Genomic DNA, 24605 nt, shown 5'->3' with positions numbered 1-24605 from the left:
ATTAAAACGTATGAAATTTAAATTAAACATAAGTGAATAAATAGTACCAGCTCTGTGCACTTAACAGTCAGTCTTTCTGGTCAGAATATTTGATATGATTCCTAGTTCCTGAGTGCTCACTCCACAAACAGTTGCAGGCGCACTAGCTACTACAGTTGGGTGCGCAGTGATTTTCAGAAATTTAGGCTGTCAAACTGGGCACTGGGGCACTTTCAGCCATTCAGCACTTAGGAAAGCAAACAGAGGGAGTTGGAGTGGTAGGACAGCAAGATAATGAGATCCCAAAAATAAAGGAGCTGAAGTATATGGACCTAAAGGTGGAACTGAGAGCAAACTCCACAGTTGCACTATGAAGTGTAACTCACCAGCGCTTTAATGAGGTGAGAAAACTGGTTTAGGGAGCTGTAGCCACTATATGGAGGTCCCTCCTATGGGAAGGTTCACTGTAAGGAGGTGAGAAAACTGGTTTATTGCCAGGGCAAAGCTTACAAACCTGTTTCTTTCACCAAGCTTACATAAATCTCTCTCTCATTTTTATAAACTTTTCTTACAATGTTTCGGGTCAGGGCGATTTCCAGTTTACGGCAGGCCGCTGAAACAGAACACCCGCTGCAACCTGGGGACTGCCAACTTTACTTTTTTCTTATTTTCCTTTTGCCTTACTGTTACTGTTATGGAAGAAGTGTAGTCTCCAGCTTTAACACCCACTGTGACCCTGGCTGATCTGCTCTTTAAACCATGTTGCTAGTACTATGTATTCCCACAATTTTTAGTTCAGAAATTTTAGGGTCTCTAAGGTTATGGCATTTTTTATTTTTCTTTTATTCCTTGTGGAAGAGTGAATATCTGGTGTTGTCTTTTTTAGTTCTGCAGAGATCCTACACATCACCCTTGTATTTTTCCCTGAAGTTCACCTTCAGATCCCACATACTGAGCCTGGCCCTCATTCTAATGCTAACTTCCTTTGCCCTGAGTTCTTTAATTTACTGGAAGTGTTTCTTATTGCAACCTTCTATGAACCTCAACTTCTCCCCTTCTTTCCTCTTCCCTTCTAAGGTCTTTTCAATCTTCTCAATCATTTTCTTTTATTTCCTTTTTCAATGTGTTTTGTCATATTTTCTCATTCCTTCTATTTCTATACTGTATTTACTACATACTGTCACTTCGAACATTTGACTACCAAAAAACCTTTGCTCACTGGAATTCTGTATCATTCTGACTGCTCCTTAACTCCCTGTCATCATCCGCACTGTACTGGACTATCTAGACCTTGTAGAAATACAGACAAACATTTAAACAAATTCTAATAATGTTTACCACAACCTTCTACAGTCTATGGCTTGAGTTCCCTTAAATTAGAGCACACTTGAGCATATTTTCCTTTTCTTATTAAGCATTATCTGTAAAACAGGTACACTTATTTTAAATATGTTTTCCTGTGTGATGCTATGTTTACATGACTTTATTTATATACATGCATAAGGTGTTAGCTACATGCCAGACCAGTGCATTCTAGACAAAACAAGTGTCATATGATGTGTATACAATAATATTCTTACTTATTTACTTACATTAAGCATCTTTATCTAGTCTTTGTCCTCCAAAGGTGCACTGCAAACCCATACATTTATTTGTTAAATGCATTATGCAAAGACATTTGAAGAATCATGGCATAATGTATTCTGTATTAACAGTCAAATGCACACTGTCATAACAATCAGCAAATAAATGAATTAATTTCACCATTTGTTGTTGACTTTTTTTTCAAACTGCAGGGGTAGTCTTAACCCAACTGTGACAGAAGTGCTTGATGATAGTGAGTAGAGGGTTCACCATACTCATCCATCTACCACCATTTAACTGCCTTGATACCAAGTTACTATCAACTACACCTCATGCTGCTGAGGAATACCCCTACACAAAAGGTAATAGTTTATTCCTGGGAACAGAAATATTTTCACCTACTACCAGCTGGCCACCTTTCACTACTGAATATATCTAACTAACAATTCCTCTAAGTTTTTACCAATCATGTGGATTTAACTTCACTATTAAACTGAAAGCAAGACATGACCTTTTTCAAAATGTTCTTTGCTCCAGTAAAAATATCTATAGTAGTAATATTCAAAGTTCACAAAAACACATGCCTTGGAAGGTCAAAATTACTTTACTCTTATGTGACTAGGACTTAAAACAGTCAAAATAGCACTGATCACATGGCCAAATGGCAGCTGAAAACCCCTAAAAAATAAGTAAAGATGACTAAGGTTTTGCAATCCTCATATGACAATAAAATGTTATTTTAATGATAAAATTACAATGAAGTTGCATATATACTTACCAAGTAATTACATAGCCATAGTTTCCACTCGTGTGGCAGCCTAAATTTAAAAATTCACGGTAGCGCTTCTATTGTTTTTGTGTAGGTGACTAGCCCTGCCCACTATATGGGAACAATAAGAACAACAAAGCAGAAGAGCACAATTTGTTTGTGCCCTTATGTCCACGAGAGGGGAGGAGGGAGGGCTCCAATCTGTAATGACTTGGTAAGTATATATGAAACTTACTTTTATCATGCAAATATCATTTTCATATAAGTAACCTACGAAGTGATTACATAGCTGAATCCCACATTGACAGAAGATGGGATACATTGACATATTCTACTCCATAACATTCAGTCATGGAAATGAATTTGAAATATACAATTTGCTAGCATTCATACAATCCTTGTTGTTTCCTTACCTGGTAAGAGAGCTACTGTAAGTAATTACTGCCTCTGGTCGGTGCACATCTTAACCTGCAGTGGCGGGTGGAATAGCTGCGGGGCGCCTCTATTTTTAAGTGGGAGCTTTGCAGCGAAAGAAAATTCCAATGGCTCACAAATCATAAAAACAGGTGCTCTTGCCCTGGGTGCAGTACCAAAAAACAATAACCAGATAACACTGTCACCTACACTGAAATAAAAAACACCACCCCATGACTTGACATCCTGCGTCAAGGCGAAGAGATCAAGGATAAAAGGAATGCTTCCAATGCTTTTTCCCCCAATACCATGCCAGCCACTGATAAAGGTCCCTGGGTACTGCAGTTTTCGAACACTGTTTCTACTTCTCCTAAATAGTATGACATGAATATGGACTTACACTACACTTCCAGTAAGTAGACTGTAAAATTGAAGAGAGTGACATATTATGCCTGAAAGTAAACAAGGTGGTGACCACTCTAATGTCATGTGCTTTCACCTTACAGTTAGGCAGGATGTCCTCTTGAATCCGAGAATGTGCCTTGGTAATAAAATCCCTTAGGAATGACAACAATGCATTCTTAGAAAGAGGTCAGGAAGGATTCTTGACAGATCACCAGAGATTGCTGGATGGGCCTCTGATTTTCTTGGTCTTGTCCAAGTAATACCCTAAGGCTCTAACAGGGCAAACGACCCTTTCCTCCTCTTCTGGGCCAAGGATATCCATTAGATTCTTAATAGTGAACGAGCACAGCTAGGCTTGGATGGTGTCTCATTCTTGGCCAAGAAACCAAGAGTAAACAAGCATACTGTATCTCCGAGCGAATCCTATCCATTTGTCTATGGCCTGAAGTTCGCTGACACACTTGGCAGTAGCCAAAGCAACAAGGAATAAAGTCTTTTGAGTCAGGTTCTTGAGAGACATGGAACTGAGGGACTCGAAAGAGGGGCCCATTAACCACTTGAGAACAACATCAAGATTCCAAGAGACAGAGTCAACTTTTGTTTGTTTGGAAGTATCGAAAGACTTAATAAGATTGCTTAGATCCTGGTTAGAAGAAAGATCTAGGTCTTTATTTTTAAAAACCGAACTCAGTATGGATCTATACCCTTTCATGGTGGAAGATGAGAGTCCCTTGGTGGTCCTCAGATAGAGAAGGAAGTCCGCTATCTGAGTTAAAGATGTTTTAGAAGACGAGATGTTATGTTTGCTACACCATCTTCGGAAGACTGCCCACTTAGTTTGGTAGACTTGGCAAGAAGACTGGCATCTACATCTTGCAACAGCCTCTGCAACTGATCTTGAAAAACCTTTTGCTCTGACGGGTCTCGGACAGTCTGAAGCCTGTCAGAGCAAGAGCGGATAATCCCTGGTGAAACCTCCAGAAGTGAGGTTATCTGAGTAGACGTGGACTTTGCGGGAGGAGCCTTGGGAAGTCCAATAAGAGTCTTAAGAGGTCCGGGAACCATTCTTTGAGAGGCCATAATGGAGCCACCAGGGTCATTGTCATGTTGTGATGAGAGTGAAATTTGGTGAGTACTTCCCTGACCATGGTGAACGGCGGGAATGCACAGAGGTCTAAATCTGACCAATTCTGGAGGTTTTGGGCATGGCTGCTACTGTCTGGCAGGGTGGTTTTGCGAGGAATACCTCTCTCACGAAGTCCAAGGTTGACGCGGGTTGGTTGCCCTTGGCAGGCAGTGTGATGAGGTGCTGTAGTTGCTTTTACACATCCAACATCCTCTCATCTCCTATCGGGGCCCCCACATGGCTGAGGAATTTCTTGGCTCTTTGGGTGGGCGGTGTGCTGAAGGATGACTTCAGCTGGTCCTTCAGTATGTCGTTAGGTGACGGGGGTTTCCCGTTCCTCGAGCCATTTTGCTATCTGCTCAAAGATGTCATCTGGCAGGAACTTGAGGATGGTGTCTGCTTTCCACATCACTGAGTGATTTTCTTTTTGTGGAAAATCGTTTCTGCCCTGAAGAACAATGCCTCTGAGTGGTGGGGCGTCCAGGGAGATAAGTGTATGGAGGTGGCTGCGAGGAATTTGTTGGTGGCGTTAGGGTCGCTGCTTGTGGTTTGGTCAGGCATCTCTCCACTGGTCACCAATGTGAGTGAGGTACGAAATGAGGTACAAAGGTTTACAGCTTACTGATTTATTCACAAATCTTACACACAGGTCAAATAGCTCATGCAAGCCATAAAGTAGTCCCTCTTGACAGATCGAAGAAGGGATTAAATTCAGGTGTGTGTGTTTCTTCACAGACATACTTTTACTTATGGAAAGATATAAGACATCTGACTGACAGTCATAAGTACATTACTGGAAAGCTGGCATGACAGCTACAAAAACGACACAAATATCTCAATCACTGGATTGTCATGAAAGGTGACAATCCAATGATTGAGATATTGCATATAAGTTGTGAGAGAGAATCTGTTTCTCTCGACCATGTGGTCTTCCTCCCACATTACTCATCATGGAAGAAAGCAGATTTTGATCGTAGGTCTGCTGTGTGGTCACTACAAAGGCTCTTTAGGGGCTTAGAAGACTGCGCCAGAAGGTCCTGCATCGAATTTTTCTGGAGGTCTGTGGGTAGTATCTCCTTGACTGTGGACTGGGGAAACGGATAAAGGTGGTCCAAAGAAGAGTATTGCCAACTGTCCAGTTGAGAAAACTGAACACCTCAAAAACTTTACAAAGATTCTTCATGAGGTGATCCAGTTCTGTCGACGCAAACATCACTTTCGCCAACGGGAAGGCTGAACAGCATGTCGAGTCAATGAAACCCAAGAAGTCTCCCTGGGAGGAGGCAGCGCCTCCCAAAGAAGGAGCTTCTCCGGTACCACACAACAGGTATCTCCTGCTTGTCAGCCTCGAAGGCAGAAAAGCGAAGGCAGCCTTACCCTGCTCTCTCTTCACCAAGAACTAATCATCAACCTCTTTAAAAGCATTCCTCGAAGAGGAGGTAAGAACCATCTTAGGAAGCCAAGCCCTGACATCAGGTTAGTTCCTCATCAGGAAAGTCGGGGCAGGAGAGACTGGGGCAGCTAACTCAAAGCACGAAGGAAAAGTCACCAGGAAATATCTCAGAAGTGATGCATAAGCTGAAGGGGCAAGCTCTTCAACTAAATTCTCTTCAACAGAAGAAACTGGGGACAAAGACAAGTCCTTACAAGGCTTGGTGATAACAGGAGCTTTCTGGAGCAAACCCAAAATGTCGGCCAACTGCTGCTTGATGGGCACCAAGGAAAGGTCTCCTACCATGGGTGCAGAAAAACTTGAAGCTGGCAGAGGGGGCACCAGGCACTGGGCTGGCGCTGGGCTTGTCAACTGGTGATGAACGCTTGAGAGCTGGCGGCGGGTGCTCGAAAGCTGGCATCAGGCACTTGGGAGCTGGCAGCAGGTGCTTGGAGACTGGAACTGGTGCTTGGTGCTCGGGAGAAGATGTTGGGTGCTTGGACAAAGACGAAGTGGATTTCTTGACACTCGGGGGCTTGGGAGCCAAATACTGGTGCTCTGCAACTGAACGCTTGGGCAAAAAATACTCCGGGCTGTGCCAAGCACTGCAGGATGGCTGAGGGCTGTGAGGCGGTTCCTTAAACTGCTTATAAGGCCGTGGCAAAGAACTGACCAAGTCATCTGTACGTCTCTTCAAAGGTTGAGACTCTCCTGGAAAGCGCCATTGGCGTCTCTTGTCAGGACTAGAATTCTCTGAGTCAGAAGACACCTGATGTATGTTTACTGTGATGCCTTTCCAACAGCTGTCTGTTGAAGCCTTGGGGTGTGTGACCAGCTTGACTGAGGGGGCAACTACCCATGGGAAAACCCCACCAGCCTGTCTTGGACCTCTGGTATGTCTTCTCCCAGGGTCAGGGGAGTATGACTGGGACCTTCATCTAGGAGAACTGGCAGGATGAGCAGCCACCTCCTCCACTTGCACTTGCACAATGCTATCGCTTTTTGTATTCTCACTGAACACTGTCCATAAGGACCCTTAGGGACGCCCCTAATTCAGCCACTGTATTAACCACTAGATCAATCTTGTAATCAAACCTGCACTCGAGACTGGCAATGGGATCGGGGTCAGAAGCATGGAAGCTAAGCACAGTAGTAGGTGGTACAATGGTAGGGGGACTGGGGATGGGAGACAGGGCTGGAACAGGGGAAGGAGGAATGGAAAGATCATCTACAACACTAGGTTTAGGTATAGGTTCTAGGCTACGTACCCTACTTTCGGCTCTAGAGGCCGCCTTCCTCTTCCTATCCCTACCAAGCTTATCTACATAGTATTTCAACACCTTCCATTGCTTATTATCCCAGTCCTTACACTCATCACATGTTCGCTCTTTTGTACATATTTGTCTCCTACAGCTATCCCAAATCGTATGAGAATCACAAGTAGATTTTGTCAACCTGGTCTTACAGCCCTCCTGACAATAACTAATGCAGGAGGAAAATGGGTCCGACATGATAAATAAAATAAAAAAGGTTATAAAAAATCTAAGCTAAAGCTAACAAACTTAAAGGCTATACAACTGCAAAAATACTTCACCAAATCCTGGAGGATTTGACCCAAAATACCAATGAAATAATAAAAAAAAGAGATGCTGCAAACATTCGATGTTACAACGAAGGCTGGCAGAAATGAATTGAGCTCTTCTGCTTTGTTGTTCCAATTGTTCCCCAACAGTGGGTGAGGCTAGTCACCTGCTACCGTGATTTTTTAAAATTTAGGCTGCCACGCAAGTGGAAACTATAGCTACGTAATTACTTGGTAAGTTACTTACATGAAAAAAAAAATACCTGGAAAATAAACTTATAGCACAGTCACAGTGACTCTTAAAAGTGAAACAACTGAGCATACTTCAAGATTCCAAATGTATAAAGTAGAGAAATAAGAAAGTATCCAAATGTCTTGTGTATATTATGCAAATGTTAACTAAGCCCCAAATCCTTGATAATCTGAGATGAGAAATCATATTACAAAATCTACACACATGAATTTTCTCAATAATTTCAAGATTTCATATAAAATAAACAATGAATTAGGATGGAAATAGTGTTGACTCCTTTCTGAGCTTATTGATAGGCAATGCAACTGAAAATACTTATAAGAACAATTCAACAGGCAAATCATCCTTCTTTGGATAACTACTCTGAGTTCCAGGAGCCTGAACGGACACTGTTGCAATCTTACAAGATCTCTGTATCATTTCTGTCATAGTAAGACTAGGATGATAAGCAAGATAATATGCTAGAGCTCCAACAAAAGCATCACCTGCACCCTGAAAGAGAGGATTACTAATATAGTGCATGTTAGAGAAACAATGGTATATAAACTCAGAGGTAAATTCATTCAGTAATCATTTCAACAACAGTATAAAACCAAAATTTTGGATAAAATATCTGAATTTTTTGAAGGTTATGGTATTTAGATATAAAAGACTGTTTGACTACAATGCTGATTAAAATTCTTTACTCTCATACGGTTGGCAGGAATGGTTTGTTTCTTATATAATCTTATATAACATAAAAATATCAATATCTTATCTGATAAACTACAACTTTGTCAAAAGTTTATGCTTAAACAAACAAAATGCTGAAGATTCAGACCAGATTTCCTATGGGATTTATCTTCAATACTTGACATTTGCTGTTGATTGGAGTGAGCTTTATTGTTATTGTTGTACTACATTATCTAAGACACGACTTTGGCCATGAAAGGTAACCACATGTTAAACTGGTGTGCCAAATTCTTGAAAAGATACCATTCATACGTCTCTATTTTCGTACTGATGATTACCATCATCCCACAGCTGGTTGAATCTTACTTGTTTTTGTGCGTATCATCATTCCACAATGCCTGTCTTTTTTTAATATATATTAATGGACTTCAGCAATACCTCATAATCAAGTATGGGAACTTTCATGTTTGCTTTATGTTTGGCTGCTTTATCTGCATCTTTGTTTCCTTTATTACTTGTGTAAGCAGGAATCTAGCAGAGTTCATCATTTATACCAGCTGCAAATAACTTATAGAAATTGCACTTCACCTGTTGGGCAAGGGATCTATTTACAGTAAATTTTGTGTTTCTATATTATTCAAAAAGTCATCATAATTAATTATTTTATTTCAGATTCTCCCTTCATGGGACTAGACCTGAAATCAGCTTTTCACACTCTACTGAGTCTTGTGCACTTTCTGCTTGAGCTCCAATTTGGTCTAAGTCTTCACCTATAACCTTTATCCATGATTTCCTGGGCATTCCTAATGGTCTTTGTCCGTTACTTCCATATTTACCACTGTACTTTTATGGCTACGTATTTCTCATCCCATCCTTCGGATCTCTGTCTGTTTTCTAGCTGCTGGACACCACCTTCCTCATCCACTTCCTCAACAAAATTTGTTAAGTGATCTTACCAAGATACTGTGAAAATGAATCTTAACAAACTACAGTAGTTGCACCTGTTCTGTCTCCTCTTTTTTTTTTTTTGTCAGTGTCTTTGTCTGCAAATAGCAGTTCAGTCCTCAAGCAAACAGCACAAGTTTTTCTTCTGTCTACAAACTGGATATTTTTATTTTCCAGTAATCTACTAATCTCATCATACTTCAACCAGAAAGTTACTATTATTTCTGATTACCCTCTCAATACCTGCTTTACATCTTTGTGTTTTAACACGGTAACAGAAACAGATATGTTCTACCTCTTCTCAGACCTGCCCTTCCTCCATAACAAGGTGCCCCAGCTTCCTTGCTTCCCTATTTGTGCTTCTTATATGCTTCAGGTATTGAAAATCCTCTTGTTCCACATATACTTTGCAATCTTGAGCATCTCTTATGACACCATCTGCTACATTCAACACACAGTGCTGAATTCAACCCCCACACTCTTTCAACAACATCCAGACGCCCATCTTCCTCACTATACTTTTCTACATACTGTACTTTCACTTTGGTTACCAAAAGCTTTGTTTTAATTACACTGATCTCCAATCCTCTCTCCATTTACTCTTCTATCTTTTAAGCATTTCTACAACCTCTTCCTCTGACTGTACTGTTAACATTTGGACACCTGCATATAGCAGCTCCTTTCTACACTCCTTCGTAGATTCCTCTAGAGAACGACCCAGGGCCTCCTATAACTTATTAAGGTTCTCTACAGTGTCCCTTTAGTCACAACTACACTATTTTCTGCCTTTACTTTTCAAAGGTTATTTGCAGCATCCCTTTGGCTCCAGCTACACTACCTTTTGCCTTCATTTTTCAAAGGTTCTTCACAGAATCCCTATGGACCTATCTACAGTTTTTTTCTGCCTTTATTTTTCAAAGGTTCTGTGTCACGTCTCTTTGGTCAGAGCTGCATTGGTTTCTGTCCTTACTTTTCATCCATTCCCTTCAGTCTCATCTCACAAAATTTTCTATATCCTTAAGCTTTGCCTTGTTCCATTTACAATATGCCTTTACGAACAAATCTTTTGTGTGACTGTGTATGTCAGGCAATGTAAAATGTGACTTAGCTGTCTAATTATGTCTATTTTATAATATAATTTAAATAACTTTTGCAAACCTTAACTGAAATTATAATGTATAAGTGCACTCAAATAAACCAACAACTGGTCAGTTTATATTAGAGGTTAGTAGTTTATAATAGAGGTTAGTAGTTAGAATACTGTAATTCATAGCTGACATTATCAGATATTTAGACATTCCTAAAATGACCTCTCATGTTAATTGCTATCAAATTTAACACCCTTAGCAACTTACTAATAAAACTGCAAAACTGCATCAGTATAAGAACACTTACAGTTGTGTCAACAGGAGTAACTTTTTCAGCAGGTATATGTTCATGTTGCCCTTGGATGGAGTATAAGGCACCATCTCCACCTAGAGTAATTATTACACTGCCACATCCCTGAGAGAGGAGTCCTTCAGCAGCAGACTGAGCATCTACAATACTTTTCACTTCAATGCCAGTCAAAACCTCTGCCTTAATTTACAAAAAAAAAAAAAAAAGATTTCTATCAATTTCAAAGCACTGGAAAGATTTTACATAAAAAACTAAGCAATTTCTAGGCAATGCCAGTTCTATAGAATTACCATATCTTTTTAACAAACTACAAATATAGACACAACCAATGGCTTTTAACTGCCTTTCTTTGTTGACATCAGTGAGACCCATTCAGTCCATTCTTAATATCTTTTTGAAATACTTTTTTATACAACTTTTATGAGTTTACTGTTCTGTTCTTCAGTGATTCAATGATCATCTATTGTGTAATTCATGACTGTGTAATTCATTAGATAATACATAGTGATCTCAGACTATGACCTTAATTTTTGACAAATTGACATTTAGAAATTAATACCTTACATTATTTAACTCTTTTGATTCTATTACAGTACTTCTCTCACTCAACTGTTACTCTAATATTGTATCTGAAAGTATCCTGTAAGTTGAATATTTTGGTCTTGAAACAGTTATAAGTAATTTATTATTGCTACAGTATTTCACCTTCTGCACAAAAATCTATTGGTAGTGCAGAATAGAAATATAAATTCTTGAGGAATGATGGTATATAAGACAAAATTTAGTAAAAATACTGGTCCTGAATGAAATGGCTGAAGAGATGGTGGAAGTAGACTGAATAGATGAAAGAATAATCAAGGTTAAAATGATCTTAAAAATGAAAATAATGTATATGTCTTGGTTTCTCACCACAATAAGAAAAAAAAGAAGGAAAGCAAGAATTTAGGCATTAGCCATCAGATGTGATGACAGAAATGCCACAATCAGAATGAGGCTAAATAGCCATACAGGAATGGTCAGAACTCATCTTGGAGCCTATGAGAAAGAAATCAAGAAAGATATACAGTATTCGAAGTACTTAACGCAAACGCAATGTTAAAGATGCCAGAAGAGAAGCTGATAAGCTCATATAAAAATGGATAAGTTGAGACACAGATTGACTCTGCCATGATGCAAAGTATGTATGTATAACATAACAGGTGATGCTTGCCAAATGCAACATATATTACTGCAAGCTAAATTAATAGTGAGGAACAGAAAGAACATAAAAAAAGACCAAGTTATAAGGATAGAAACCTTGTAATTGAAAAAAAATAGTAAAAGGAATAGAAAGAAAAGTAACATCAATTATAGCATAAAAAAGGGCTGAAAGACAGCAATAGCAAAGATGAGGAGTTGGGAGAAATGGAATATGAATCCTAACACAGCAGATAAAAATAGAAAATATTCAAGTGTCTGATTGGAAAGATATATAAGGGGACAAAGTATATAAAGAATTAAAATGGAAAAATCAAGGTTGAACTTAAAGTCAGTGGAATGATGGAGGTAGTACATATTCTGAAAAACCTCTCACCAATGAAAATGTACATGGACTGCAGGATATTGGCGTAATAGGACTACTACAGGGAAAATAAAAGATGGAGAGTTTAAAAATCACCCTCAGGAATTTCAAAAATGGGAAAGCCCAAGGACCAACAAGAATAAGAGCAGGAGAGCTGGTCATTAACAAGCTTACTAAAATATACTAAAACCTAATAAAGGAAGAGATAGGAACAAAAGGATATTGGGATTCACAGTAATGAAGAAATTACTGTACAGAGAAATAAGACTACTGAGAATGCTATGAAAATATTGAAAAAGATGCTAGAGGAGAGCCCAAGAAAAATTTAAACCTAAATAACTCTCAGTTTGGCTTGGTTGATCAGAGAGATCAACAACAGAGGCAGTCTTTATAACAAAGCATTTAAAGAAATGTACTGTGCAGAGGAAGAGACTGCATCAAATATCTGTGGATCTTGAGAAGGCATCTGATAAAGTACTGGAACAAATGACTAAATGATGCTATGAAGGCAGAGAGTATCATAAAGACTCATAAGTCAGTGAAGACAGTGGCAGGTGTATCAGAAGATTTCAAGATAAATGTTGGATATATGTTAGTGTCCACCTTGGATCAATGCTGAGCCTTTTGCTATTTATCACAGTAGTGAAAGAAGCTGCAAAGGAGTGAAAAAAAGGGGGAATCCCAGGGAACTGCATTATGCATATGACCTAATGCTAACAGCAGAATCTGAGGAAGAGGTGGCAGACATGTTTACATGGTGGAAGAATGAAATGGAGAGGAGAGGAATGAAGATAATTGGAAACTAAACAAAGCTTACTGTGACTAAAAAGGAAACCAAGGAAAATGGAAAATAAGGAAAGTGGTCATGTAGTGAAAAAAGTGTGGGGTGAACTCTGTACTGTATACCAATTGTAACTAATGCCATCACAAGCCATGTTTAGGATTACAAGATATTCATGGAGTAAGAGGGTTCAATGCCTGAAATGCATTACAAGAGCAAATGCACAAGAGAGGGGAGATGAGAGCCCTGTTGTGATATATGAGTGGGTATCAGAAAAGGAAGAGCTATTCTGTTACCATGCAAGTGCACTGGACTGGGAAGCAAGGGTTGAGATAGCAGTAAGCCTAGATGAAATGAGAAGTTAGCTACATTGTTGTAAATAAAAAAGGGCCATTAGCAGTTACGGCAAAGACTTTCAATGAGTATGAGGCCTGTGCTAATGCATGCAGCAGAAATATATGCAATAGCAAGGAAAATGGAGGAGCTTTTAAAAATGTGACCTAGGAACATTAAGATTCAAGGCCTAGAACCAGAATAAAGTGAGAGTATTGAATTACAAATGAAGAATTGGTGGAAATAAGTGATATCAAAAGGCTGGGAAAATGATCAAGATGGTTTGGATGTTTGATGAAGAGTAATGAGGAAAATATTTTCAGGAGACAGCAGAAACTGTATTAGGATGAACACCTGTAGGTAGAACAGAAAATCAAGGAGACGAGGAGTAGATGAAGACATAACCCTAATGGGAGTTAAGGCACAGAAAGTACAGGAGACAGAAGAGTGGAGAGAAATTTAACATCAGTCTAACCCCATAAAGGGAAAACTCATATAAAAATGTTTATGATGATGATGATGATGAGATATAGTTAGTGGCTTTGCATGTTCTGTATTATGACAACAAGCTTTTCCACAAAACGGAGCTGTAAGATTGCTGAGCTGTAAGAATTTACTATACATACTATAATGTATTCCATCTGTAAATATCTAACCATACTGATGTCTCACTAAAGGCAACAACCTGCATGTAACTATCATCCACATCCACTAGTAGATTATCTAATTATTAGAAACAGCTAATAGCTAATGCATGATATGAGTATGTGAATACAGTACATATCATTCACTGCAAAATGCTTACCTCACTTTCATTTACGCAAAAAATATCAGAATTTTTTACGATTTCAGGATCCAGATCAGCATTTGCTGGTGCTGCATTCATAACAGTCTTCACTGCAAATAAAAATTCATTATTTCAAAGAGAAAAAATTAAATTCATAAACACAAACATCATGTAGGTATATAAGAAAGCAAATGAGAACTTACGATACTTTATGATTTACGAATACAGTAGTATACCAAAGCACATTAGTTCAAAAATATTCATTGAATAAAAAAAAATTATTTCTTATAAAAAAATATTGCCTTAATATGGTCTGCCTCTTTGGTAACCATTACTGGCTTGTTTGATTTCACTTGCAGGTAGATATAGTCTACATCATTCACTTGTAAAAGTGTATTGTAACTGAACTGATCATGGGAACAAACCACATGATGTTAGATTTCCTAAAAGCTTAGTTGTAAAATTGGTCAATTCCATATTATTATGTCTTATCTGTAATTTACTATACTACTCTCTGCTATGTTTTTCTTTATTTCAAAAGTGTCTTCTATTCTGCTGAAGCATTCTTAATAAATCATTGGTCTTTCTAGTTTGTTCTGTACATCTTAAAAAAATTAACATTGATGTGAAAACAAATCCCTTCATAAGTTGGCTCTCACAACATGGCTGCTCTTATCCTGGCGTGTCTAACTAGAAATTATCAATGAAATGTTATCCTGAAATATCTCATCAGTGGGGAAAAATGAATGAAAACAAAAAGAAAGGGAGTGAATGATGTGTTAATGCTTGATAGCATAAATACAAACTGATTTGGAAAGGTTAAAAAGTGGTACCATACCCAATTTGAAGGGTAAGAATTACCATCCTGCATTTGCAATACTTTATTCTTATGTAAACTTTTGATCGGTCTGCCCTTAAAGTATCAAAGTAATAGGCTCTATTTGGGTATTGTCTCTAATTTTAAAATGCACATTTTCATCAAGAATTGCCTGTAAATATAGTCAACAGTAGCACAGGTATAAGACTTTTATAAAAAAAATGAGATTTGTATCTGTAAAGAACTGCAGTTTAACAAATACAACTAATGAAATACCTTTGAATTTTCTTGCAAGAGTTAAAGCAGTTAGTGTAGCTTCCATTGTAATTTCTCCTTGACAAACCATGACACAAGCATTCCTTATGATATCTTCAGCTTTGAGCACATCTGCTGGAGTCATTTTCAAATTTGCACCAGCTACTATGATGATACAGTTCTCTCCTGCAGTGGGTGACAACATAGTTAAATATCATAATCCTACACAATATTCCAAATAATTTTGCTTCATTGAACAAAACCTTACTTTACATTAGCCTTTACTTTTACTATCTCAGAAACCAATCAGCTATCATGCTTAAAAGAATTTGTTGGCTCCAAAATTAAATTAGTACTAAATACTATTCCATAGTTTAACCTGACTACCCAAGTAACATTTCTAGATTCACAAGGTGGCCCAAAAGATTGTTCATTAAAGTGAAGAGAATACTGAAACAAGACATCTGTGGAAGTTGGACAGCTAGAAAAGAGACCAAAGGGAATGGATCAGGAAAAAGAAGTATGTTAATCAACAATTTCATCGGAAAACAGTACATTGTCCTTTAGGTTCTTGTTATAACCATTAAGTCAGGTGCCACAAACAGACACTCAACAGAATTCAAGGAAGGTATGCACTCCTCTTCTCCTCATTTGGCAGATAACAAAGATAGACAACCAACACGAGTCAAGGATGGCATGCAGTCCTGTCCTCTTCAAAAAGAGGATAACTTGCTTCAACAACAGCAATCATAATTACCTGCTGTTAATTAAGTATCTTGTTACCAAACTTCACTGACCACACCACTTTCATTAAAGGTATAACATACAAAAGACAAAGCTTTATATTCTTGTAAGAAAAAATAAGGTTCCTTGAATTAGTATGGTACTGTATGTTTAATCAACTGAAAAGTTGTTCCCCTTTCAGTATCATCTCTCATTATTTGACAAGGGAAGAGATAATTCACTAGGACAGGATACTAACTGTTGTTGTAGAATTTAAACAGAAAGGCATAACCAACAGAGCTATTGCAAAAGCCAAGAAGGATGCCCCAAATATATGAAAGAAGCCCCATGGAAATTAAAAAGTGGATCTAAAGCAGGATCATATCTGTAAATGATCAAAGGATAAGAGAATACGTTCTGATATCATATACTTTTAAAATTCTTACTTGATAATTGATATTGGTAAAACTTTACCTCACACTGCAAAGCAGACTGCATAAAGTACATGTGAAAATCATAAAACTCAAACAGTAGTGCATTATAAGAAAATACTAAGCAGTGGTCAATAACAATCTCACCTGAATCATCTACAGCAATGGGTGCAACACCAGTGGCTGCCTCTTTAGTTACTCCAATATACTTCGTGTCTACATGATTTATTCTGAAGTTTTCAAGATAGTTATGCCCAAATGAATCTTCTCCGACCTGGTGATAGAAGGTACACTGAATGAAGTCATAAAAATCATCAAAAATTTAAAAAAATAGAATGAAACTCTTCATACTTTATTTATATTTTGCCCAAAAAACTAGTCTGAAAACTTTTTATGTACAATAATTTAGTTTTAACATACAAGTCAATGGTTTTGCTTACTGAAGCCAGTAAAAACTGTAGCAACTCTATTAAGATTGGTGGACTGAAATGCAAAAGCTGCTCAACTTATCAGATTTATTTTACTGGACAGAAACATTGCAATGATGGTTCTTTACTTAGCTACCTACACCTCTTAAACTGAATGACAAGTGTAGATTACTGTACAACTTGGCTTACACTAAAAATATGGAATTACTGAATTTTCAAATGTAAGCTATGCTATAGGGTCTCTGATACCTATTAGTTTTTGCTATTTATCAGAAGGCCAGATCCTGGGGCATATGAGAAGCTGAGAGGCTACTCTACACAAAAAACAATAGGACACTGAAATATGGTCATACGGTGGTACTTTATCACAAAATGGTAAGGACTTGATGTTTTTATTAAGATTTATACAATGTACAATATACTAATAACAACTTATGACATTCATATACAAAACGACTTATATATAACTTTTCCTGTGATATGAATGTTCTTAATGAAACATAAATATAAAAAATAAATTATTTGGAATTTTTCACTATTATCAAACCATACCAACAAGTCAAAACACTTACTTGTCAACATTTTTAGACTTCACTAAATACCATATAAATAATATTAATTCTTCAGTCATACCATAGCCACCATACTTGTGGCTGCTCCAAGTCTTGTAGCTGCAATGCACTGGTTAGCCCCTTTGCCACCAAACCCAATACTAAATTTATGTCCATGAATTGTTTCACCTGGTTTTGGGAGTCTAGAGGTGTAACTGAAAAAAAAGGCCATAAACTGTCAATAAAAACTTCAATAGACAGCAAACAAACAAAAATGACAATATAATCGTGTCCCATTAAAGGTATGATAGATAAAATATTGTATGTACTTTTACAACAATGCAGTAAAACTGGGATCTTCTGGACAAACTACTGGAATAACACCTAGTAAGGCACTGGTCTGTACTTTTGTAGACAGCTAACTTTTACTCCTACAAGAACATGATCAATACTGTACTACTTACCTAACAAGGTCAGTCATACATGATCCAACAACCACAACTTTTGATGCTGCCATGTCTGTTATGTTTTACACTCCTAAACTTGAATGCACGTAGTGCTGGTTGCCAACTTCTGCTTACGAGATAAAATAATTAAATATTAGACCCTACTTTAATACTTTATAATCTATGAACCTTAAACATGCTTTCCCTGACTCTACTGGCTGAGGAAGGTGCTACTGAATAGAAATGAAAGTAACTGAGCAGCTAGCATGAGATGTAACTACACCTACCTAAAAGTCATGAACAAGCACAATGAATGAGCAAGTGTAATAAAATAGCCTTTCATATACTTGCCAAAATTACAAAAGCAGTGTTGGATATTTCAGTGTTCCTTGATATATGTACCTTAAGTTTTTCATATGGGTATAACTTCAGCAAAAGCTGATCCAGTTGTTGAACTCTGGTAATACTGTATAGGTAATCTGGCTATTCTAGGATAAGGACTGAAGTGGGATTACAGCCATGTACCAACATTGCCAAATTTATCATGGAACCTACTTGACTGGATTGAATAAAATGACTCTACAATGACCAGTTTGTGATAAAAACTGTATATACATACCACACATTTTATAATGGTTATGTCTTAAATCATTCTTCAATTATACTAAAGAGAAAATAACCATAAGCAATCCCACACTCCCATTGCCTATCTCAAGTGAAGGATGGGCTTTTAATAAGCTGCTTCAATCATTAAGAAACAATAAACCTTATGTCGGACGGCATGGTCGGTCAATGCTCCTCAGCATGAGTACTGTACTTCATAGTGAAGCACATTAGATAACTGTATATTGTTTCAAAATATTTTATGTTAGAGAAACAGCAAGGATGTCCTGTCACTAATGTTTCAAGGGCAATACTTTGTTAAGCAGAAGCAAAAGTGAGCAAAGCAACAGTTGAACGAATCTGCAAAAAAGCATGAGACACTGAAGATTTATTTGGGAGGGTAGTTTTTGAGATGAGGGTTCCAACATCTGTTTTTGAGAAATGGTTCACAGCTTTGTAGGTATGGTAAAATGGCAAAATGAACTGTGGTAAAAAATAAATCTTGGACTTTTCCTTTGAGACCATTACTTGAAAGAAAAATTTTCAGCTTCTATTTTGATATTTGAGTGTATCAATTATGAAATTTGCAAATAAAGTTTATTTATTTTATATAAATAAACTTTATTTGCAAATTTCATACTTTGACATACTCAGATATCAAAATAGAAGCTGAAAATTATTCTTTCAATTTATATAAAGCCTATTTAAAACTCCAGTTATCAATGGCAAAATATCTGAAAAATATAAGATTTAAATACCCCCAATCTTTTTTTAAGTACTGTACTTTACTGTAATTTTATTTTTCACAGATATACAAACCACAGCCTTTATGTGGGAATTAGTTGTTAAAACTTGGTAACAGAATAGTTAACTAGTGGTGCCTGGTTGAGTGGGGGGAATCCCCACTCACCTGCCATCACAAGTACTTTTTTCTTCAGCATTAGGGACTATGGAGGGTGACTGAGGGAAGATTATAATAAAAGGCTCTGGTTTATGTACTTGAAAAAAAAAAAATTACTTTAAAAGTTTATGATTTGTTACTACAGGATTACAAACCATCACATTTTGTGTAAGAAACTCACTCCTTAGGTGGGATGATAATCTCTAAATTGACTTCTAAGTTGAATTTCCACCTGGATATAACACACTCCAGGTCCCAATCATGAGCAGAGGTGCAATGACCACTGTAACTTCCTATAGTACAATCTGGCACAGAGATGCAAGACTGATAGAGCCCTACGACTGAGTGGAATGTATATGAACTCTCACTCAATAAAAACCTCGGGGAACCAAGTGCTGCCCTAAAGATAAGGAAGCACAGGTCAGTAGGCTGCTAGTGTCCAAGTCAATCATAAACTGAAGGGTTCAGATGCAGTTAAAAAGCAGAACAGAGGGTATCACACCTCATGAGACAATGCTCTAAGACAGGATGCCTGATTCTGAAGTCTCTATGAATTGTGGCCTGTCCAGAACATACTCAGCCTGACTGCTGCATTGAAGAGAAAGGAACAAAGGAGGAGCCAGTTGCTCACCCATTTCAACCTCCATCCTTATACATTACAAGTGCCTCTGGTGAAATGCTTTTTTGTCCAAGAGGAGCTTGGAGACTACAAAAGCTATTGGGCACCCATCAAAGGTCCTAGGAGGGGGGTCCAAAGATTTGTGGACAATGTCCTTGAGGTAGCATAAGTAAAGGTAGTCTCGTGGTGCCAGACACCTGCCTTCATTACCTATAAACCAAAAAGTTCTATGGGCAGCTAGGGACACCAACACCCCTGGCTTTGTGAGCTCTCACCCAAAAGGAAAGAACATCCTCGTCACAGGACGAACTGGTAATACTTTCATGAAACCAAAATAAAAGGGCATTCTGGAGTAAAAGGAATTCCCAACCTTCCAAGTGCCAGATATGATACTAAGGCTGTGCAGCTCCTCTACAAGGCTCAGGATAGTAGAACAAGTCTTGATGGTGAGATCTCAATCTGAGGTCTCTCCCAAGAACTTTTTGGTGCCTGACATAGGCAGCAAAGAATCACCTCCCACTCTGAAGGCCAAAAGTAATGTGGGCAAAACTGTTCAAAGCTCCTATGAGTGTGGGTAATTCTACAAAGGAAGAAAGATCCATGCCTTTAAATAAGACCTAGCCAAAGCCTAAGCAAGGGTTCACTGCAAGGGCTGGAAGGAGTTTGTTTTGGTGAAGATGGATGCCAAGAACTGAAGAACAAACAAAAATGAGACCAACTCTATGCACACTGCAGCAAGTAAGCACAACAAAGATGTCCACATAGCAGTGCAGCCTAAACAAAAAGTGACATCAACAGTCAAGTGAGTTTGTATTGTTACTAAGCTTCAATGAGTGGATCAGCTTTTGCCCAAGTTATATCCACATCAAAGACTAGGTTTGTATCACAGTAAGAACAAATGTGAAAAACAGCAATGGTTATTTATTTTACAAAGCAATAAATTTAATCATACGTGAATATCTATTATAGCATGGTAATGAATAGGCTACATCTCTAATCCTTATTGTATAGCAACCATGATTTTCATATAATATTATTAATCTGATAAAGCAGTAAAAGATACTGTGCATTTATCAGTTTTCAAATCCACAAAACACCTGAAGCTTATGATTAAAGTATTGTAACAATATAAGGAAGATCTGATATATGAATAATACAGTAGGTCTGCAAAACATAATTCTTATCCATAATCTTTCCTTGTACTAAACTGACATAAGGGTAAGAAGTAGCTTAAACATGGCGTACATCACAGGGTACTTGAGGTTAAGAATTCAAGTTGATGACCAATCTCAATGCTTTCTAACTTACAGTACTTGTAATTCCCTCTTATTTGCACAGGATTTAGGCATATAAATATTTTGGGTTTTTTAAATCATGCTAAGCTACATTTGAGGGTGTTAAGTTTTAGTGCCATAAAGCCAATGGTAGCCTTAAATGATTGGTTATAGCATGAATGACATCTCTAGGCCTAACTCTAGGTAGTACACCCTATCCGGATGGGGGGGGATGAGCATTTAACATCCTTGGACCTTCCATAATTTGATGGTGATGATGAGCTACAGACTTATGACTTACTGCAACTAACATTAATAGCTTGTCTACTTTGGGTAAAGTTGAGGGGGTACAGAAAGCAATTATCCATAGGGAATGCCTTACAGATTTGTAAAAATGTTGATATATAAGGAAAAGTAATATATATTAGCCTACTTCATCAAAAAATAATGTCATTTTAATGGCTTGAAAACATCCTCTAAAATCAGCCAAAAAGTCTTATTACGATTAAGTAGTTTTACTAATGCATCTGGGCTGAAGACTTTACAAGTAGCCTGTTGTAGGTGGCATGGGTTATATGCTACCTAAAGGTTAAATCGAGTTCTACTGTTAGCTATGTTAATTTAAGATATGATCATTTTAGTTCGAATAGCATAAGCAGAATTTATGTTAAGATACCTAACACTTGTTTTCAAATTGCCAGATAGCCTAATCTACCTGCATATAATTATGGGGTAATTAAACAAAGAATCTGGTATTTTTACATTAGCCTTAACCATCAAAAAGATGAGCTTGCCCATCATCATAACCTGAAGTAGTAGACCTACTGTAAAATCAAGTATCTCAGTTTAAAGAACAACATTATCCTACCAGCTTCTCTGTCCCTCTAGCCTGTGTCAATGGCTTTGTTTTAGTGCTAAATGAAAATGTTATCTAATCTTCGTCAACTTATCAACGAGGAAGAAGTTAACCAGACTACAGTGGTGCTTTTCCAGTCATATGTAATGTAATTTGGACCATCACTCTGTAGGGATGAACTTTCAGTGTTGCCTACAATGTCTTAGGTGCCTCAATTGTTGAAATCTTAAAAAAATATACATATACCTACCCAATATTACAAAATTAATTAGGCCTAAGCAAAATCGAGAGATGTTAGGGTCTTATTACAGTCCAAAGTCTGATATTTAGATCTTGGTAGTCTACACAATTAAAGATAGTATACGGTACAATTTAACAAACTTAACATAAATGCCACAAAGTTTAGGCCTACGCCATGTGCCACTTATCTGAAAGGATGGTAAATCTGAAAGGATAATAATGGAAAAATGTCAACTATTTTTCAGTAAATAATTAAACAACATTTTAAATAACCTCAAGGTCAGTTGTATGGGCGGGTGTTTGCCTTTGCAACGGCGTCCACATTTCTTACATGTTTCTTAAATCTGATGTATAATTTTTTCTTTTGCATTGTTTTCAGTAGAGAATTATCCTCCAACTACATTGCCTATGTCTTCACAGTCAGGTTATTTTAGTTAAAGTATTTCGCTTTCTGCTTTTTTTGTATTTTGGTGGCTTGGTAAAAGAAAAAGTTAACTTTGCATAGCTACACATTTCCATGAAAAAGACTTTCAGAACTCCTCCCACATGAATGTTTTTCTTGATTTTGAACTGTAAGGTACTGATTCTGGCTCTAAACACGTTACTTATACAAAACTTATTGTCGTATACAGTATATTGTTGTAAAACACAATGTTTTGAGGTTCGCTCGATTTCTTACTATTTCATACAAGACTACATTTGCGCCTGCAAAACTTTTACACGAGACAACATATAACATATATTGACAGCGCCTATTCATACATTTTATATATTGGCTTTGATATTGATATATTATGAGCATGGAGGTGGAGGGAAGGAAAAGAAGAGGCAGGCCTAAGTTCAGATGGAAGGATGAAATAGCAAATGACATGTGGGAGAAAGGTTTAAGAATTCAGGATGCAGTGGATAGAGGAGGGTGGAGAAGGGTGATAGGAAGCAGCGACCACATATAGAAATGGGAAAAACTGAAGACAAAGAAGAAGAAGCGTATCATATATTCCACAAAAACATAACAATGAGCAACATCCAATGCTGGATTTTGGTGGAAATTCGTCCGAGAAACGGATGATAACGTCACACTTCGTAGATGACGGAAATAGAGGAAAATTTTTTCCGCTATGTATATTCACATGGCAATAAATGAAAATAGCACTTGTAGAATTAATTTTTTATACCAGGATTTTGTATTTGAGTGTTTTTAACCATTTCTATATTTATGAATGGTTTACTGACAATGAATTATATTTGGAATTGGGTCATCTCTCACTGACTGCCTGGAGTGGCGGAAAATTTGACGAGGCAGAAACTTTGTTGTCTGTGACCGATTTCCCAGATATCCTACCTATATGAGATAAAGCAATCGTACTTTCATATATTTAACCCATTCATTAATAAGACTTTATGAAACATCATTAATAATGGAATAAATTTACGTGATGTCTCAAACTTGAACAGGTAGGCTACTTTGTGAATAAGATATTGAGTTTCAAGTCGTGTAGCGCTTGAGTGAATTCTAGTAAAATATCAGTTAAACTTCCCGGTTCAATTCTGTTCCGAGAAAAGTCACTCGTTAGCGATTGACAACGAAATCATATCGAGCATTTTTGCTTTTTTTTTTTTTGTACGAACACAATATTAGTAATGAAATTTAGCATGGATGAAATGTGTACCGTATCTTTTGATTGCAATTAGGCTCTATCCTAAAGCTAGTCAGTCTACGATGGGGTGAGCGAGATTCGAACAAGGCCATTAGAGCTGATGTTTTCTAGTGGTTGCTGCAGCCGCGACGAAAAACTGCAGAGAAGTAGGGCGAGAGTGAGAATACGCAATAAGATTTCTTGAAAGAGGTCCTTTGAAAATAAACGTGAGTAAATTGTTTGAATCTCATGATTCTCATGCCGTCGTAGACTATAGCTGCACTATAGTAAAGTCCACCGTGCTTTGCAGCTAAGCCCCGCCCACCGATTGTGTCACGACCATTCCTTGAAGCTTACTAGTTGGCAATGGTTTCGAAAAGTTGGTTAATCTGTGGTTCTTTTCATCTTCATTTATTTTGCAATGGTTGTTTTACCGAACTAAAATAAGTTCTGCTGGTTATCAAAAAGAAACGTTATATTATCCCCTGAAATAAAAACATAATACACATCTCCCTAAAAATGGTAAAAAACAGGGAAATATGAATGGAGTCAGGAGTGTTCCGAGATGCTGCAATGCTGTTTCGTAAATGAGGTTCACCTGAATACGGAGGTGACACAGGGAATGTCTGCGTTCGAATCGGTGCACTTGAATCACTGGACAATGATAATTACCGTCTAATATTGTCAAGCGTGTTCACCATTCTAGATTTAACTTAAAGATTTTCTCAGAGCTATTTTACTACATTTCAACAGTCATAAAATCGATTTCATTGCAATCGTTTACACACTCGGAGGGATGAAAA

The 24605-nt window shown here is 37.5% G+C and overlaps 1 protein-coding gene across 2 annotated transcripts; it reads right to left on the bottom strand.

Moving 5' to 3' along the window:
• Positions 1-1919: 1919 nt before the first annotated feature.
• On the bottom strand, positions 1920-22408 carry LOC136849131 (ribokinase). 2 transcript variants are annotated; one of them, XM_067122157.1, is made up of 8 exons: positions 22176-22408; positions 17691-17799; positions 17309-17441; positions 16395-16521; positions 15115-15279; positions 14040-14131; positions 10557-10739; positions 1920-8036 (listed from the first exon to the last, which is right to left on the bottom strand). In XM_067122157.1, the coding sequence occupies exons 2-8, from the start codon at positions 17741-17743 to the stop codon at positions 7860-7862; spliced, it is 930 nt and encodes a 309-aa protein (XP_066978258.1). In that variant the 5' UTR covers positions 17744-17799; positions 22176-22408; the 3' UTR covers positions 1920-7859. The 2 variants fall into 2 exon arrangements, with proteins under 2 accessions (XP_066978258.1, XP_066978257.1); XM_067122156.1 differs by lacking the exon at positions 22176-22408 and adding an exon at positions 21938-22020.
• Positions 22409-24605: the final 2197 nt, after the last annotated feature.

Source organism: Macrobrachium rosenbergii, chromosome 20, assembly GCF_040412425.1.
Source record: "Macrobrachium rosenbergii isolate ZJJX-2024 chromosome 20, ASM4041242v1, whole genome shotgun sequence".
Taxonomy (NCBI): Eukaryota; Metazoa; Arthropoda; class Malacostraca; order Decapoda; family Palaemonidae; genus Macrobrachium; species Macrobrachium rosenbergii.
The sequence above is the reverse complement of the archived record's forward strand: the minus strand, read 5'-3'. Positions and strand labels throughout refer to the sequence as shown.

Coding starts and splice junctions, on each gene's coding strand:
- LOC136849131 (XM_067122157.1), bottom strand. CDS start 17,743: ATGGCAGCATCAAAAGTTGTGGTTGTTGGATCATGTATGACTGACCTT. Junction 17,442..17,690: donor TGTATGACTGACCTTGTTAG/GTAAGTAGTACA, acceptor CTTTTTTTTCAG/TTACACCTCTAGACTCCCAA. Junction 10,740..14,039: donor TTTGCGTAAATGAAAGTGAG/GTAAGCATTTTG, acceptor TTGTAAATTAAG/GCAGAGGTTTTGACTGGCAT.